Source organism: Nylanderia fulva, unplaced genomic scaffold (genome assembly GCF_048542155.1).
Source record: "Nylanderia fulva isolate GAGA-0341 unplaced genomic scaffold, ASM4854215v1 Scaffold9, whole genome shotgun sequence".
Taxonomy (NCBI): Eukaryota; Metazoa; Arthropoda; class Insecta; order Hymenoptera; family Formicidae; genus Nylanderia; species Nylanderia fulva.
In genome coordinates this window covers 5,660,225-5,675,942 of record NW_028191026.1, presented here as the reverse complement: position 1 = coordinate 5,675,942, position 15,718 = coordinate 5,660,225, and the positions used below count along the sequence as shown (strand labels likewise).

The window sequence follows — 15,718 nt, the reverse complement described above, 5'->3', positions numbered from 1 at the left end:
ATTTCTGAAAAATTCATAAATATCACAAAATATTCTGGATTATTGGAATTCAACTAATTTGTGAGGAAATATTTGTATTTCCTAAAAATATAACGGGTGAAAAAATTTTACTAGTATTGAAAATCAGATGTCGAAATTGTAAAGAAATATTTGATTTTAATTTAATTCTACTTTGTACTTAACAATCTGTGAATTCTAAACAATTTGTCAAAAAATTATTACAATAGTTCTAAAAAAAGACACGAAAAATCCGTACATTCTGCAATGAGTAATTTATTTATACATGATACATTACGATTAAAGATTAAATATGTATAATCTTAAGACTGTTGCAAAAGATTAAATGCAGAGTAAGACGCTTTCAGAAGCTATAAAGTAAAATTTAGTAGAAATTAGAAATTTTCCTTACGTTATTGAAAATATCAAGAAAACTTGAAATTTTAATACTAACATTTCCGTAAGACTCGAGAGATAATGACACCAAAAAGCTGCTCGTAAACTTGATAGGTCGTGTGCTACGTTTCATAATCATCAATAAATCCTTTTGTTTGTTGACAGGCATCAATATCCAATTCATTTGATATACAGTATCGCTCAATCCAGCACTCTGGAAAAAAACATGACAAAATAATTAAATCGGTCACTAGTGAAACAATTTTTGCAAAAAGTTTGTAAAACACAATTTACAAACTTTCTGTTCGAGATCAAGCTTCTTTTACACCTTAATAAATATACCTGAAACATAACTTCGTTTCCAGCCCAACAATAAACAAAAATCTGGACAAACATGCAAAGTGTAAAGATAATCAAAGAGCTGACGTCTGCAATTGTCATATGAGAAGTTAAATGAAACAGACTTGAGCATATCACCAATATGCTGCCGAAAAATTGGACAAAGATCACTTGGCTGAATATGTTGTTGAGCATTTTGGCAAGTCTACAAATATTTTCTCATTATGTTGCAAATTATGCAAATTAAAATGTATAAAATTACAAAGATATTACGACTAATATTATGTATATACCAAACATAATTGAACATATTTAACACGGAGAGAGATACGTACATAAAATAATTTTTATTATCTGCTTGTGACGAACCTGATTATACACAGGTGATGTAAAATATGCTCTGACAATCTGCCTGTCTCATTTGACGCATCGTCCGACGAAATTCCAGAACTGCTGGAAATTTGCACTGCCTCTTTTACCATTCTATGCAGACGATGTTTTAGAATCTCAAGTTGTGCGCATATTTGTAAGCAAAATCCCAATACCGTGGTCTCCGTCGCGACGTTTATAATTGTACAAAAGACCATACCCGTGAGCTCTTGAATTAATGTAATCCCGAATAAAAGAGGTGTGGTGTAATCATACTGGTACCCAACCCCTAAAGGGTAATTGATGCTTCAATAAACTATTGAGTAACCCTCCTACTACGACACCAGTGCAAGAAACTGATGCCATGGATGCATAATTTATGGAATATGATCTGAAGGATATGTAAAAATATAATAATAGCAATACAATATTTCGAAATTACATACATAAATTAACGACAATACTCACTAAAGATAAAGAAAAAGAAAATATCATCTTTGATCTGTCATTGCACACAACACTTTAAATAAATTGTTAGTAACACAAACATGGATAAAACATATAAAATAATAATTTGGGCGTATACATCTTTTAACAAAAATTATCTTAAAATAATAAATGAAATAATATTAATAAATAGTTAATTCAGAAATGTACTTGAGAAGACTAGACTCGAATAGTTAAGAAAATTAACTGAAAATAAATTTATTTATTTGTTAAATTAAGTCTCCCTTATAGATCAATTTATTAATATTAATATTAATGACAATACTTACAATATTATTATGTAAATTATGATAGAGAGAGAGATAACTTATATAGTTACTCAGCCAAATTAAATAGAAAAAAATAAATAATTAATATTGATATTAATTATTTATTTTTATCAATTTAATTGAGTAACTACATATGTGTTATCTATCACACTTTACATATTAAAATTGTAACGTCATCGACAATCGCAACAGATTAAATATACCGACCTGATCAAACGATCAAACTTTATCTGGATATTGTTCTCCTCTTCATTGTAAGCTATACAAGGCTTCTTCTGTAGTCTTTCAATCAAATTCAGAATTTTATCGCGACGTGTTATAGCAGTTACTATTTTGAAAATTATAATGGTACACGAAATTAGAAATGTGATATTCGTGGCAAAATCTTCCACATTATCGATAACAAGAATAAGATCCATTAATTGAATAAACACTAGAAATAACACGAGATACGTTGTGACGCAAGTGAATACTCCATACAATATCTTGGAATATTTCGAAGACCATTCAATTGGTCGCCACAAACCACAGATGCCATATAAAAAGAAATTAAAAGAGAGTATATCCATGTTTTTTCATCAATTGTACAATACTAAATAAAAGTGATAGGTTTTTCTATTATTATTGTTATTTTATTATTATTTGCTGAAAAACAAATGTAAGATATTTAATTTTTAAGATATTTAAAAAATAATTGATTATATACTTATCAATTTTTTTTAGATTGTTCTTCAAAAAAATGTTCTCACAAACCTATATTTTTGCATATATTTTTGTACACTAAAAATTTTAATATTAATTTTAGTGCGACAAAATTGCAAGTATGTGGTAGTTGATATGTATAGCGGAAAAAAATTAAGTTACATGACTTTCAATTTATACGTATCTGGAAAAAAGACTTATACACAATAAATGCGTACACGAGCAAAGTATCTAAAGCACTACAATTGAAATGTATTCATGTCAAGTTTCGTTGTCCCTACGTCGCACAAAATTAATGATTCATTTAATAATTGCAATGTTGTCTATTGATATACTTTACCGCCGATAAAATATTGAGGATAAAATTATAAGGTATATGCATAGACGATGATACATTTGAGGAACGTTATATTTCCGGAATTCCAACATATTGTTGCTTTCCCATGAAATTAAATACACTTGCATTAAAATATCTATTACATAATTCTTGCAAGTAACTATATTAAGGAATCAAATAGATGAACGAACTCTTTTACGCTTTTTCACTTTGACAATATAATTGTATATACTTTTTGGAGCAAACTTATACTTTTATAATGAAGCAATCACGGTGCAACATGTACTTGTTTTCTAAAAATATCTATTTTTGTTGCAGAAATATCTATTTTTGTTTCGGATACTGGTTTCAGATAAGATGATGTATAACATCGTAACAAAATGAAATTTTCATCGATTTTGGTAAGTACTTTGAAATATAAAACATATATTGTTTTGCAATAATATTTTACAAAAGATAAAGGAACGCCATAAATGATATGAAAAATCACACATAATTCTTTTATGGAGAAGAAAACTGTCGGTCAATTTTTTCAATGACTTATTTATGTTTCAAGCATTTACGTTTCTGTGTACAGTTATTAATTACAGCCTAAAGTCGAAACGTTTGTAATGACAGCTCTCGTTTCAAGTATAATCGTATGTTTCCATAATATAATAGATTGGACGATATTCTATATTCACCCTTCTCTCGCGAATGTTTATTCCCATTAAGAAAAAGTTTATCCAAAAGAGTGAATGATATGTAATACAGATTTTTCTTTAATTCGTTTAACTAAAATATTTTCCGAATTTAAATATTTATATGCTATTCCTAAAAATGACATTACATTAAAAATCAGATGTTTTATATATTTGAGAAAACATTTTTTTATCTCAATTTAATTCTAGATTGTATTGCTTACTATTCTGTGAATTCTAAATATTTGTCTGAAAAATAATAAATACTACAATAATAATTCTAAAAAAAGATCGAAAATTCTCACATTTTGTGATAAATAATTTATTTATATTACACTGCATACATAATATATTGCGAACGAATAAATAAAATCCTAAGATTGTTGTAAAAGATTGAATGCAGAATAAGACGCTTTCAGAAGCTAAAATAAAGTTTTAAAAATAAAATAAAATTGTTGTAGAAATTAAAAATTCTTCTTACGTTATTTAAAATATCAAGAAAGCTTGAAACTTTAATACTAACATTTCCGTAAGACTCAAGTGATAATGATACCAAAAAGCTGCTCGTAAACTTGATAGGTCGTGTACTACGCATCATAATCATCAATAAATCCTTCTGTTCGTTGATCGGCATCAATATCCAATTCATTTGATATACAGTTTCGCTCAATCCAGTACTCTGGAAAAAGAACATGACAAAAATAATTAAATCGGTCACTAGTGAAACAATTTTTGCGAAAAGTTTGCCAAGCATAATTTACAAATTTTTCTCAAATTTTTATTCAAGATCGAGTCTCTTTATACACCCTGACAATTATACCTTAACCATAACTTCGTTTCCAGCCCAACAATAAATGAAAACCTGAACAAACATTGTTAATGTATAGACAATCAAGGGAGCAACATGTGCAATTGTCATATGAGAAGTTAAATGGTACAGACTTGAGCATATCACCAATATGCTGGAGAAAAATTGGATGAAGATTACTTGGCTGAATATATTGTTGGTAATTTTGGCAAGTCTACAAATATTCCCCCATTATGTTGCAAATTATACAAATTAATATGTACATAATAAAAAAAGATTACAACTAACATTTAGTATATAAGCAAAAGTATACCAGACATTTTTAAACGCATTAACATAGAGAGATACGTACATAAAATAACTTTATGGTCTGATGACGAACCTGATTATGCACAGGTGATGTGAAATATGCTCCGAAATTGTCGGACTCCTCGTCATCAGACTGCCTGTTACATTTGATACATCGTTCAACGAAATTCTGGAAGTTTGCTCTGCCTTTTTTACCATTCTATGCAGTCGATGTTTTAAAATCTCAAATTGTGCACATATTTGTAAGCAAAATCCTAATACCGTAGTCACCGTCGCGACGTTTATAATTGTACAAAAAATTAGAGCCACCAGCTCTTGAATTGATGTAATCCAGAATAAAAGAGGTGGGGTGTAATCGTACGGTAACCATGTCCTAACGGGTAACTGATGCTCTAAAATATGGAACACCCCTCCTACTAAGGCACCAGTGGCAGAAACTGATGCCAGGGATGTATAATTTATGGAATATGATCTGGAGCATATGTTAAAACACAATAATAGCAATGCACGAGAACAATAATATTTCAAAATTACATAAAGTGACGACACACTAAAAATAAAGAAAAATATCATCTTTGATCTGTCATTGCACGCAGCGCTTTAAATAATTATTAGTAACACAAACGCGCATGAATAAAACAAATTTATAATAATTTGATAATAAACTAATACAGCTTTTTTCTAGAAAAATTATTTTTAAACAATAAATAATAAATAGTATTATAATAAAAACAATATTTATTTCAAGAAAATTAACTTGGAATAAATTCATTTATTTGTGTGTTAAATTAAGTCTTTTTATAGATCAGTTTATTAATTATTTATTTTAATTTAATTGAGTAACTATTTAATTTAACTGAGCCCTACTTAATTTAATTGAGTAATATGTGACATCTATCAATTTATATATGAAGATAGTAACGTCATTGATAGTCGTAACAATAGTTTAAATATACCGACCTGATTAAGCGATCAAACTTCATCTGGATATCGCACTCCTCTTCATTGTAAGCTATACAAGGTTTCTTCTGTAGTATTTCGATCAAATTGATAATTTTATCGCGACGTGTTATAGTAGTTACTACTTTGACAAATACACTGACAACCGAAAGTAGAAATAAGGCATTCGTGGCAAAATCGTCCACATTATCGATAACGAGAATAAGATCCATTAATTGAGTAAACAGTAGAAGTAACACGAGATACGTTGTGAAGCAAGTGAACACTCCATACAATATCTTGGAATATTTCGAAGACCATTCAATTGGTCGCCACATACCACAGATGCCATATAAAAAGAAATTAAAAGAGAGTATACGCATGTTTTTTCATCAGTTGTACAATACTAAAAGTGACAGGTTTTTTTATTGTTATTTTATTATTAATTTGCTGAAAAACAAATTTATGATTTTTAATTTTCAAGATACTTGAAAAATAATTGATTATATTCTTGTCAAACTTTTTAAAATTGTTTAAAAAAAATGTTCTCACAAACCTACATTTTCTGAGTATATTTTTGTACACTAAAAATTAAAGCATCAATTTCAACACTACAATTACGAATACTTATGGTTGATATTTATAGCAAAAATAAATGAAGTTACATAACTTTCAATTTATACGTATCTGGAAAAATTACTTATATACGCAGCAAATGCATACACGAGCAAAGTATCTGAAGCACTACAGTTGAAATGTCTTCATGTCAAGTTTCGTTGTCCCTACGTCGCTCAAAATTAATGATTCATTTTATAATTGCGACGACGTCTATCGATACTTTACCGCCGTAAAATATCGAAGATATAATTATAAGAGATGTGTGCGTAGTCGTACGATTTGAGGAACGTTATATTTCCGGAATTCCAACATATTGTTGCATTCCCATGAAACGAAATACACTTGCATTTAAGCGTTTATTATATAATTTTCATAAGTAACATTAAGGAAGACTTAATTAGACACTTACGTTTTTTTTTTCAAGATATATGTCGCATATACTTTTTGGAGCAAACTTATACTCTTATAACGAAGTAATCACGATGCAATATTTACTTGTTTTTTAACAGTATCTCTTTTTGTTACAGAAATATTCTGGATGTCGGATACAGAGGAGATGACATATGACATCGTACGAAAATAAAATTTTCATTGAATTTGGTAAGTAATTTGAAATATATATTTTATAAAAAAAGGAACGCAAATGGTGATATGAAAAATCATAATTCTTTAACGGAGAAGAAAGTTGTCGGTCGATTTTCAGTGACTTACTTATGTTTCAAGAGTTTACGTTTCTGTATACAGCCGTTAATTGCGGCCTAAGTCGCGACGATTGTAATAACAGCTCTCGTTTCAAGTATAATCATATGTTTCCATAATACAGTAGATTGTACGATATTCTATATTCACCCTTCTCTTGCGAATTGCCGCTAATAAGGAGAAGTTTATCCGAAATAAGTGAATTACACGTTGGATTAATGGTTTAACAAAAATATTTTCCAAATTTCAATATTTATATTATACTTTTTCTAATTCTTCCTTAAAATGACGCGTTTTGTATTCAAATCAGATGTTTTCTATTTGCGAGAGACATTTTTTTATTTCAATTGAATTCTAGTTTACATCTACTTTAATCCGTGAATTTTAATTAAAACATTATTTGATAATTTATAAAAAAATACAATTACTGACAATAGCTCTAACAAAAGATATCGAAAATTTGCACATTCTGTGATGAGTAATTTATTTATGGTAAGTGGTACATGATATATTGCGAAGGAGTAAATAAATGTCTAAGACTGTTGCAAAAGATTGAATGCAGAATAAGACGCTTGCAGAACCTAAAATAAAGTAAAATAAAATTTTAATAAAAATTAAAAATTCTTCTTACATTCAATGTATAAAATATCAAGCAAGCTTTAAATTTTAATACCAACTTTGCTGTAAGATTCCAGAGATAACGTAACTAAGAAGCTGCTAGTTAACTTGATAGGTCGTATGCTACGCTTCATAATCATCAGTAGATCCTTCCGTTCGTTTATTGGCATCGATATCCAATTTGTTTGATATATGGTTTCACTCAATCCAGTACTCTGGAAAAATAAAAACGTAATGAGAATAATTAAATCGGTTATCAGTGGAACAATTTTTGCGAAAAGTTTGCAAAGCAAGGACCCCACACAATCCTTATAGAAATTAGATTTTGATGGACTTGATGTTTTGTGGCTTATAATCTGCTGAACAAAAGCTATAATAGCTGCAATGCTAAATAATGACGGTTATTGAGCTACAACTAATCAAGCAACTTGTAAAACTTGAGCTTTTTGTGTTTAACTAACTGCAAATCAGTAACTGTTTATTATTAAGCTTTGAATTTATATTTTTGTTCAGTAGATCATAAGCTACATCACGTGAGAAAACTAGCTGATTTTTTCGGAATTCAATCTAGGATTTCACACAGGTTCAAAAACCCCGCATTATTACTATATAAAATTGAATCTTGATAGGATCAGCTGGTTTTCTTGTATAACTATAGCTGAATGATGTGCTGAATAAAAAAAATAATAGACAGCATCAGTCAACTGTCCATTATTTAACTTTGAAACTATTACATCTTTTGTTCAGCAGGTCACAAGCAACAAAATCTATGAAAAAGTCAGCCAATTCCATCGAAATCCAATTTCTATAAAATTGTGCGGAGTCTTTTGCTACGCAATTCTTTGTCTAAAACTAACTACCTTGAGTATAACTTCGTTTCCAGCCCAGCAATAAATAAAAATCTGAGCAAACATGCAAAATGCGTAGAAACTCAAACCAACGAGATCTGTAATTCTCATATGAGCAGTTAAATAGTACAGAGTTAAGCATATCACTAATGTGCTGGCGAAAAATTGGACAAAAATTACTTGGCTGAATATGTTGTTGATAGCATTGGCAAGTCTATAAATATTTTCGCATTATGTTACAAATTAATACAATTAAGAAGACATATTACAACTAATATTATATTCACATCAAACATTATTTAATATATTATTTAACACAGAGAGAAACATGCTATAAAATAACTATCCGCTTGTGACAAACCTGATTATACACAGGTGATGTAAAATATGCTCCGACAATCTGTATGTTTTATTTGAGGAATCGTTCAACGAATATTTCGACGTTTGCTCTGTCTCCTTCGCCATTCTTTGCAGACGATGTTTCAAAAGCTCAAATTGTGCGCATATTTGCAAGCAAAATCCCAATACCATGGTCTCCGTCGCGACGTTTACAATCGCGCCAAAAACCACAGTAACGAGTTCTTGCATTATTGTAACGTAGAATAAATAAGTAGGTGATGTGTAATCGTACGGTAACCATATCCGAAAGGGTAATTGACCCTCCAAAATACTGAGCACTGCTCTTAATACGCCACCAGAACAAGAAAACGTTGCCAGGTATATGTAACTTATGGAATATGATCTGCATATGATTCGCAAAAATATATACAAAATAATTAGTATAATAACAATATACGAGAACAATATTTCAAAATTATATAAATTAACTTTTTTTTTTTTTTTTTTTTTTTTTTTTTTTTTTTTCCTCCAAAAAAAAGAGGAGAATATTATTTTAAATTAAATCATTGCACTTAGCACTTTAAATAACTCGTATAATTAATAGATAGACAAATACATCTTTCTAAGAAAATTATCTTAATTTATGAAAATTAATTTAGAGTAAATTCATATATTTGTTAAATTAAATTTTTCTCCGTAGTTCAGTTTATTATATTATAGTTTCACCTTATTTAAGTTCATTTATCATAATTTACATTACATTGATTATGTCATCAACATTGAATATACCTGATCAAGTGATCGAATTTCATCTGGATGTCGCTCTCCTCTTTATTATAAGCTCTGCAAGGTTTTTTCTGTAGTGTTTCAATTAAAATAACAATTTCATCGCGACGTATTAAAGTAGCTACTGCTTTACACAATACACTGATAAAAGAAAAGGACACTAAAGTATTCTCAGCAAAATCGTCCACATTATCGATAACAAGGATAATATCTAGCAATTGACCTAGCCCGAAAAATATTAGCAGAGACAATATAAAACAAGTGAACATGCCATACAACATCTTGGAACTTTTCGAAGACCATTCAGTCGGTCGCCAAATGCCACTGATGGTGTATAAAAAAAAATTCAGAGAGAGTATTTGCATTTTTTTTCAACAATTGCTACAATACTACAAAGGCGACAGATTTTTTATTATTATTTGCTAAAAACAATTTTAAGATATTTAACTTTTTAGAAAATTTTTTTTTTTTTCTTTTTTTCTTTCTTTCTTTCAAAAAATGTTCTCACAGGCCTATGTTTTCTGCATATATTTTTATACAGTAAACTTTCAAGAATTAATCACAATTACAAGAACCTGATTGATATTTATAACAAGAGAAAAAGAGTAAATTACATAACTTCAATTTATACGTATTTATCTGTGAGAATGACTTATATGCAGTAATGCATCCGCGACGAAGATACTTAAGGCACTACAGTTAAAATGTCTTTGTACCAAGTTTCGTTGTGCCTGAGCAGCTTAAAATTAATGATTCATTTAATGACTGACGGCGTCTGTCGATACTTTACAGCCGCTGTAAGGTATCGACGATATAATTATGAGGTGTGGCATACGATGCATTTGAGTTATTGCTACATTTCCTGTGAATTCCAACATATTGTTGCATTCCCATGAAACGAAATACACTTGTGTCTATTGCATAATTCTCACAAGTAACGATGTTGAGGGAGTCTCAATTAGATCAACGAACGCTGTTACGCTTTTTTCAATTCAGTAGCATAATCGCACATATTTTTTGAAGCAAACTTATACTCTTATAATAATTGCGGTATAATAATATATATACTTATTTCTTAGAAATATTTATTTTTGTCGCAAGAATATTTTGGATACAGTGTGTGACGTATATCGTAATAAAATAAAATTTTCATGGAATTTGTAACTATTAATATATGTATCATATTTTTAAATATTAAACGCGTAATTAATTTTGTGAAAGAGAGACACGAAAGATGATATCGAGAATCATAATTCTTTTATGAAGAAGGAAATTGCCGGTCGATTTCCAGTGACTTACTTATGTTTCAAGAATTTACGTTTCTCCAAAGCCGTTAATTACGGCCTTAAGTCGCGACGTTTGTAATGACAGCTCTCGTTTCAAGTCTAATCACACGTTTCCATAATATCGTACATCTCGTACAAGAGACTATATAATTCACCCTTCCCTCGCGAATATATTTGTCCCCGCTAATTCAAAATTTAGTTCCCCCCCCCAAATAAATAAATGACACATGGGAGCGCTCTTACTTAGGTCGCCACATTTCTATACATCTAAATTCCGACATTGAACTTTATTAACACAAATTCCCGTTTCGCCGACGTATACGTGATACGTGTATACGTGATCCGTTACGAAAGAGATCTCTTCTTCGATATACGAGCGGAGATGATTTCTTTTTTTTTTTTTTTTTTCGTCGTTTCAAGGTAAATCGTCGACCGTGAGCGAAATCCACCTTGGGGGAACGCACCAAGTTCTCGGACTTCCTTTCCGTCTTCCTCCTCTCTCTCATCTTCATTCCCCACCTCATCACGCTCGCTCGCCTCGGTGACACACTTCTGACTGAGCACTTTTTTTTCGACGTGTTTCACCTTCCTCCCGCGGGTTCAACGATCCATCCGAAACCGTGATCCGTGTGCCTCGGCCAGCATGAATAGGAAGAGAAGAGGGGTCGGGCACCGCTAGTAGGACACCGTCCTCAATAACTCGTCGAAAGTACGTGGCCGATGATAGTGGTGGTGTTGGTGGTGTCGGTGGACGCGTCGGTGATCTTACGAATGCTCTATCGACCTGTATACCAACGCTGTATTGGTGTCTCAGTCGGATGGACGCGGGCGGGCTCATTATATTCGAAAATATATAGCACCCGGAGCTGACGCGAACTCTCGCCCTCCTCTTCTTCTCCCCATTCGGCCCCCTTGACATAGGGGGGAGGATGGGGTCCAAACATGAAGAACGAAAACCTCTTCACCTCAATTAACACCGGTAGCGCTGGTGAACGTCAGTAGATATGTAGTTGTAATGGTGTAACAGTAGTGGTGATCCGTAACCGGTAGTCAAGCACGCGAGTTGATACATATGTACTCGTCCTCTTTAATATGTAAAGCGACGCTAGATCGTGGAATTAGTCTTAGTGGAGACCACTCTCTGTCGGTCTAAAATTAATGCGCCATTTTTGGGCAGAATTGACTTTTACAATCTCGTGATATAATATGATAAAAGAATTTTTAATGAATTACTTGAATATCCTAGCGATATACATTTGTTAATCGCAGAACAAATATTAATTTCATCTAGAGAATCTTTATGGGTCGCTGCTCGGCTAAATTTAGACATCTATTTATTTTCCCATTTCTATTGACTCGCTTGTAATTGTCGAAAGTTTCCCTTTTTACGGGACGTTTCCCTTCCCTCGACGACAGAAGCTTTATCTCGTCCGCATCGCGCGGTGAAACGAAACTTCCTGTGTTACGTTTACGCAAAAGATCCCCGGAGATATCATCGCGCTCTTGTTAACGTATATATACATACATGTATACAATATATATGCGTGTACGTGCTAAATGCGTGCGTGAAATATAACAATTCGCGGCGATACGGTCGACGGGTTGCTCATTGTTGCGGCCGTTTGACGTAGTAGTGGTATAACATAGTGGTAGTAGGTGCCCGAGAGATGAGACGGGTAAACGGGCTGTCTCCTAGCTAGCTGGTACACATTGTGCCAGTGGTTGGTCTACAACGGAGAGAGAGCAGACAGCGGTGCAGATACCGGTGACGGAGGAAGTGGGCTTCATTAAGTAGCGGTGGTGGCGTCGACGGTGGTGGTGGTGTTGCCGCTGCTGGTGGTGGTGGTTGCTGATGATAGCGCTGACGGTGGAGGCGGCAGCGGTGGTGGTGGTGGTTTGCTGCTCTTCTGCCGGTACACTGGTGGTGGTATAGTGAGTGCACGGCATATTTCGCTTCTCTTTATAAGAGTTCGCAGTATCACGTATCTCGCCGCTATACTCTCACGCAGGCGAGAAGAGAAGAGGCGGCTAACACCTTCCTCCTACGTACTCGGACGTCAACTGTCAGAGGTGTCCGCGCGCGGACCTCATTCTCGCTCACTGCCGGCGCGCGTTCCTCCTCTTTCGCGATTTTCCTCTTCTCTTTCCTCTCCTTTTTTCTTCTTCTTCTTCTTCTTTTTCTTCTTCTTGATCCCCCTCGACTTCCGCAAATGCCGTCCGTCGACCTATCCGCCAACGTGATCGCATACGACGAAAAGTGCGTGTCCTCCTCGTCATCGGCGCCGGTCGCCGCCACGTAAACGGGTTTTTTTTCTTTTCTACGGAGGAATAAAAATATTAGTATAGCGAAAACAAATCTGCTGTGCGAAAATCGTTCACTGCCCTGCGATTTAAATTTTCTGCGTGCGCGAACGAACACGGAAGAGGAAGATCGCGCGTAAAAGATTGCTCCGAAGTTTGTGCGAGCGTGTTCACATTTTTTCAAACGTTTATCACTGATACTCTCTTCAAATACCAGGTAATGTAAATTTTTTCTAATAAAGTTCGCAAACAAATTAATTGAAATATATATGTAGGATATTTGTTAACACTTTGGTCAGTTAAATGACAAAAACATTTAATTTAATATTCTAACTAGTAAAATCAATTATTTTTTACAGACTTTTAATTAAAATAATACATTATTCAATTTTCAAGTGATGTGATATGAGACTTTTTCTCTTGCACTTATATTTCTTCTTTTATTTAATTCTTACTCATTTGCATGAATTATATTAATGAATATGTAATGAATATTATATAATGTGAATATTCCATTTCATATATATTATACATAATGTATTTATATTTTTATCTATTTATATTAATGTTCTATTGAATTAGAAAGCAAAAAGAAAGATGATTACTGTTAATTACAACTCTTATACTGTCTCACACACAAGTCTACATGACGACGTTGCTTACAGAATGTATCGCGTGCTACTTTTTCTCATCTCCATCTATGGAAGCATTCGCGGAATGCAATTCCCGAACAAAGGGGATTTACCTCGTCAATATCATCCGCGTTTCTTAATGTACGAGGAGCCATACAATATCGAGTTCAAGTACCACAATTACGAGCAGATGAGCCGCTTTCTTCGCGCGACGTCCCTTCGATTTCAAAATCTCACCGCTCTGTACTCGATAGGAAAGTCGGTGAAAGGTACGGATTCTCTTACATATGTGTGAAGGAATGCGGTGCGAATACATCACATGCTTTCGGAGATGAAAAAAAAAACACTTCTGTAGACGCTGTATCGATTTCGATGAAAAAGAGGACAGCAACTTCCTGGGGAAAAAAGATTTCGAAATTTATAAAGTTTTATATTTTAGCTTCGTTGGAAATTAAAAAATAAAAAAGAGCAGAGTATATTATAATTAAGAGATTTACTCGTGCGACAGGTCGTGATCTATGGGTGATGGTGGTCTCGTCGTCGCCCTACGAGCACATGATCGGAAAGCCTGATGTAAAGTATATTGCTAACATACACGGAAACGAAGCTGTGGGACGCGAGTTAATGCTGCATCTCATTCATGTACGTAATTATCAGGTGTTGGAAATTCCGCGTCACGTGTTCCTCTCAATGACATGCACGTAAAACGACGTCTATATTTTTCATTGCGTCATATCCTACGAAGATAAGAGAGATTTGACATATACTCGAATCAAATTTTATCTAATAAAATATTCTCACAGACCATCTGTGCTCTTGTAGCATTACAAATATTAATAATGCGTAAAAATACAAATAATAATAATTTTCATAACATTTATGATATAATATTAATAATTAACACATAAAAATATTAGTTACCTTAAAATTAATAATAATATTAATAATCTATTTTTGTTCGACAAAGATGACACAAATATGTTCCGAGATATAATCCTTTTTCCTTTTTTTCCCTTTTAGTCCCTCGTGACATCGTACGGATCAGATGCATATATTACGTGGTTATTGGATAACACAAGGATTCATATTCTTCCGTCGATGAATCCTGATGGCTTTGAAGTTTCTAAAGAAGGACGCTGCGATGGTGGTCAAGGCAGGTTAGATATTTGCATAGTTTTTTAGTCTATCTGCAATTCAAATCGAGTTAAAATTTAGCAATCAATAAAAAATATATATATATAATATTAAAAAATTATAATAAATAAGATATTCCTCTCATAAAAATATAAAGATAAATTATAAATTATTACGGTTCATAACTTCTTCGACATTTTTCTGGAAAAAAATACTTAAAATTTGCATAAAGATTTTTCTCTTGCTCTCGGCGTTTCAAAACTTAAAATAAGTTTTTAAAATAGCCACCTTGTATTCAGAACTCGTCGACACATATCGAGCGGTTCCGTTTCCGCTGAAGACGCGAACGAGGAGAAAAGAGCTCCTGATTCTCTCTCATCGTATATTCTCATATTCACGACTTGAATAGGTATAACGCACGTGGCTTCGACCTAAACCGCAACTTCCCGGACTACTTTAAGCAGAACAACAAAAAGAGCCAACCAGAGACCGAGGCTGTCAAGGAATGGGTCTCCAAGATTCAGTTCGTGCTCTCGGGTAGTTTGCACGGTGGTGCTTTGGTAGCCAGCTACCCCTTCGACAATACCCCAAATTCGCGTAAGTTGAAAATTCGTCGATCTTCTTCTTTTTTGTACACAGAGAGAATTTCCTCTTTGAATTTATCCTGAAAAAATTCATGATAATATAGTATTGGAAGAATTTTATAAGAATTTCTCTAATTAATATTTACACCATAATAAAAAATATTAATGTCTACCACAGTAAGATATAAAATATGTTTAAGTTTATGAAAAAAAAACTATAT

The 15,718-nt window shown here is 32.6% G+C and overlaps 3 protein-coding genes and 1 pseudogene across 13 annotated transcripts in view; 1 reads left to right on the top strand and 3 right to left on the bottom strand.

The window, feature by feature from the left end:
- LOC114930007 (carboxypeptidase D) overlaps positions 1-15,718 on the top strand; it is a 39,408-nt gene that overhangs the window by 20,311 nt on the left and 3,379 nt on the right. The window contains exons 1-6 of one of the 10 annotated variants that reach the window (XM_085489829.1): positions 3,240-3,317; positions 4,484-4,603; positions 6,798-6,870; positions 14,288-14,421; positions 14,800-14,936; positions 15,323-15,510. In XM_085489829.1, coding sequence (XP_085345955.1) covers positions 6,834-6,870; positions 14,288-14,421; positions 14,800-14,936; positions 15,323-15,510 — 496 coding nt within the window. In that variant the 5' untranslated portion in view covers positions 3,240-3,317; positions 4,484-4,603; positions 6,798-6,833. Of the gene's footprint in view, positions 1-3,239; positions 3,318-4,439; positions 4,604-6,797; positions 6,871-9,503; positions 13,365-13,632; positions 14,049-14,287; positions 14,422-14,799; positions 14,937-15,322; positions 15,511-15,718 lie in introns of those variants that run through there. The other 9 variants (XM_085489827.1, XM_085489826.1, XM_085489830.1 and 6 more) reach the window with 9 other exon arrangements.
- LOC114930012 (4-vinylanisole receptor-like) lies at positions 254-2,491 on the bottom strand (annotated as a pseudogene). Its single transcript, XR_014926430.1, has 5 exons — positions 2,085-2,491; positions 1,102-1,492; positions 736-937; positions 452-607; positions 254-368 (listed from the first exon to the last, which is right to left on the bottom strand). The product of XR_014926430.1 is annotated as a 4-vinylanisole receptor-like (transcript).
- On the bottom strand, positions 3,957-6,092 carry LOC114929995 (odorant receptor 10-like). The gene is made up of 5 exons (XM_029301730.2): positions 5,674-6,092; positions 4,787-5,185; positions 4,417-4,618; positions 4,120-4,275; positions 3,957-4,018 (listed from the first exon to the last, which is right to left on the bottom strand). Exons 1-5 carry the CDS (start codon positions 6,033-6,035, stop codon positions 3,971-3,973), a joined length of 1,167 nt encoding a protein of 388 aa, XP_029157563.2. The 5' UTR covers positions 6,036-6,092; the 3' UTR covers positions 3,957-3,970.
- Positions 7,437-13,508, bottom strand: LOC146719690 (4-vinylanisole receptor-like). Its single transcript, XM_085489831.1, has 5 exons — positions 9,564-13,508; positions 8,797-9,177; positions 8,448-8,649; positions 7,647-7,802; positions 7,437-7,550 (listed from the first exon to the last, which is right to left on the bottom strand). The coding sequence occupies exons 1-5, from the start codon at positions 9,923-9,925 to the stop codon at positions 7,503-7,505; spliced, it is 1,149 nt and encodes a 382-aa protein (XP_085345957.1). The 5' UTR covers positions 9,926-13,508; the 3' UTR covers positions 7,437-7,502.

Excerpts from the sequence above, each read along its gene's own strand:
- LOC114929995 (XM_029301730.2), bottom strand. The coding sequence starts at position 6,035 with ATGCGTATACTCTCTTTTAATTTCTTTTTATATGGCATCTGTGGTATG. Across the intron at positions 5,186-5,673 it reads AAGTTTGATCGCTTAATCAG|ATCATATTCCATAAATTATA; the intron begins GTCGGTATATTT and ends CATATGCTCCAG. Across the intron at positions 4,276-4,416 it reads GAAACGAAGTTATGGTTAAG|AGTACTGGATTGAGCGAAAC; the intron begins GTATAATTGTCA and ends TTCTTTTTCCAG.
- LOC146719690 (XM_085489831.1), bottom strand. The coding sequence starts at position 9,925 with ATGCAAATACTCTCTCTGAATTTTTTTTTATACACCATCAGTGGCATT. Across the intron at positions 9,178-9,563 it reads AAATTCGATCACTTGATCAG|ATCATATTCCATAAGTTACA; the intron begins GTATATTCAATG and ends AATCATATGCAG. Across the intron at positions 7,551-7,646 it reads CTCTGGAATCTTACAGCAAA|GTTCTGCAAGCGTCTTATTC; the intron begins GTTGGTATTAAA and ends ACTTTATTTTAG.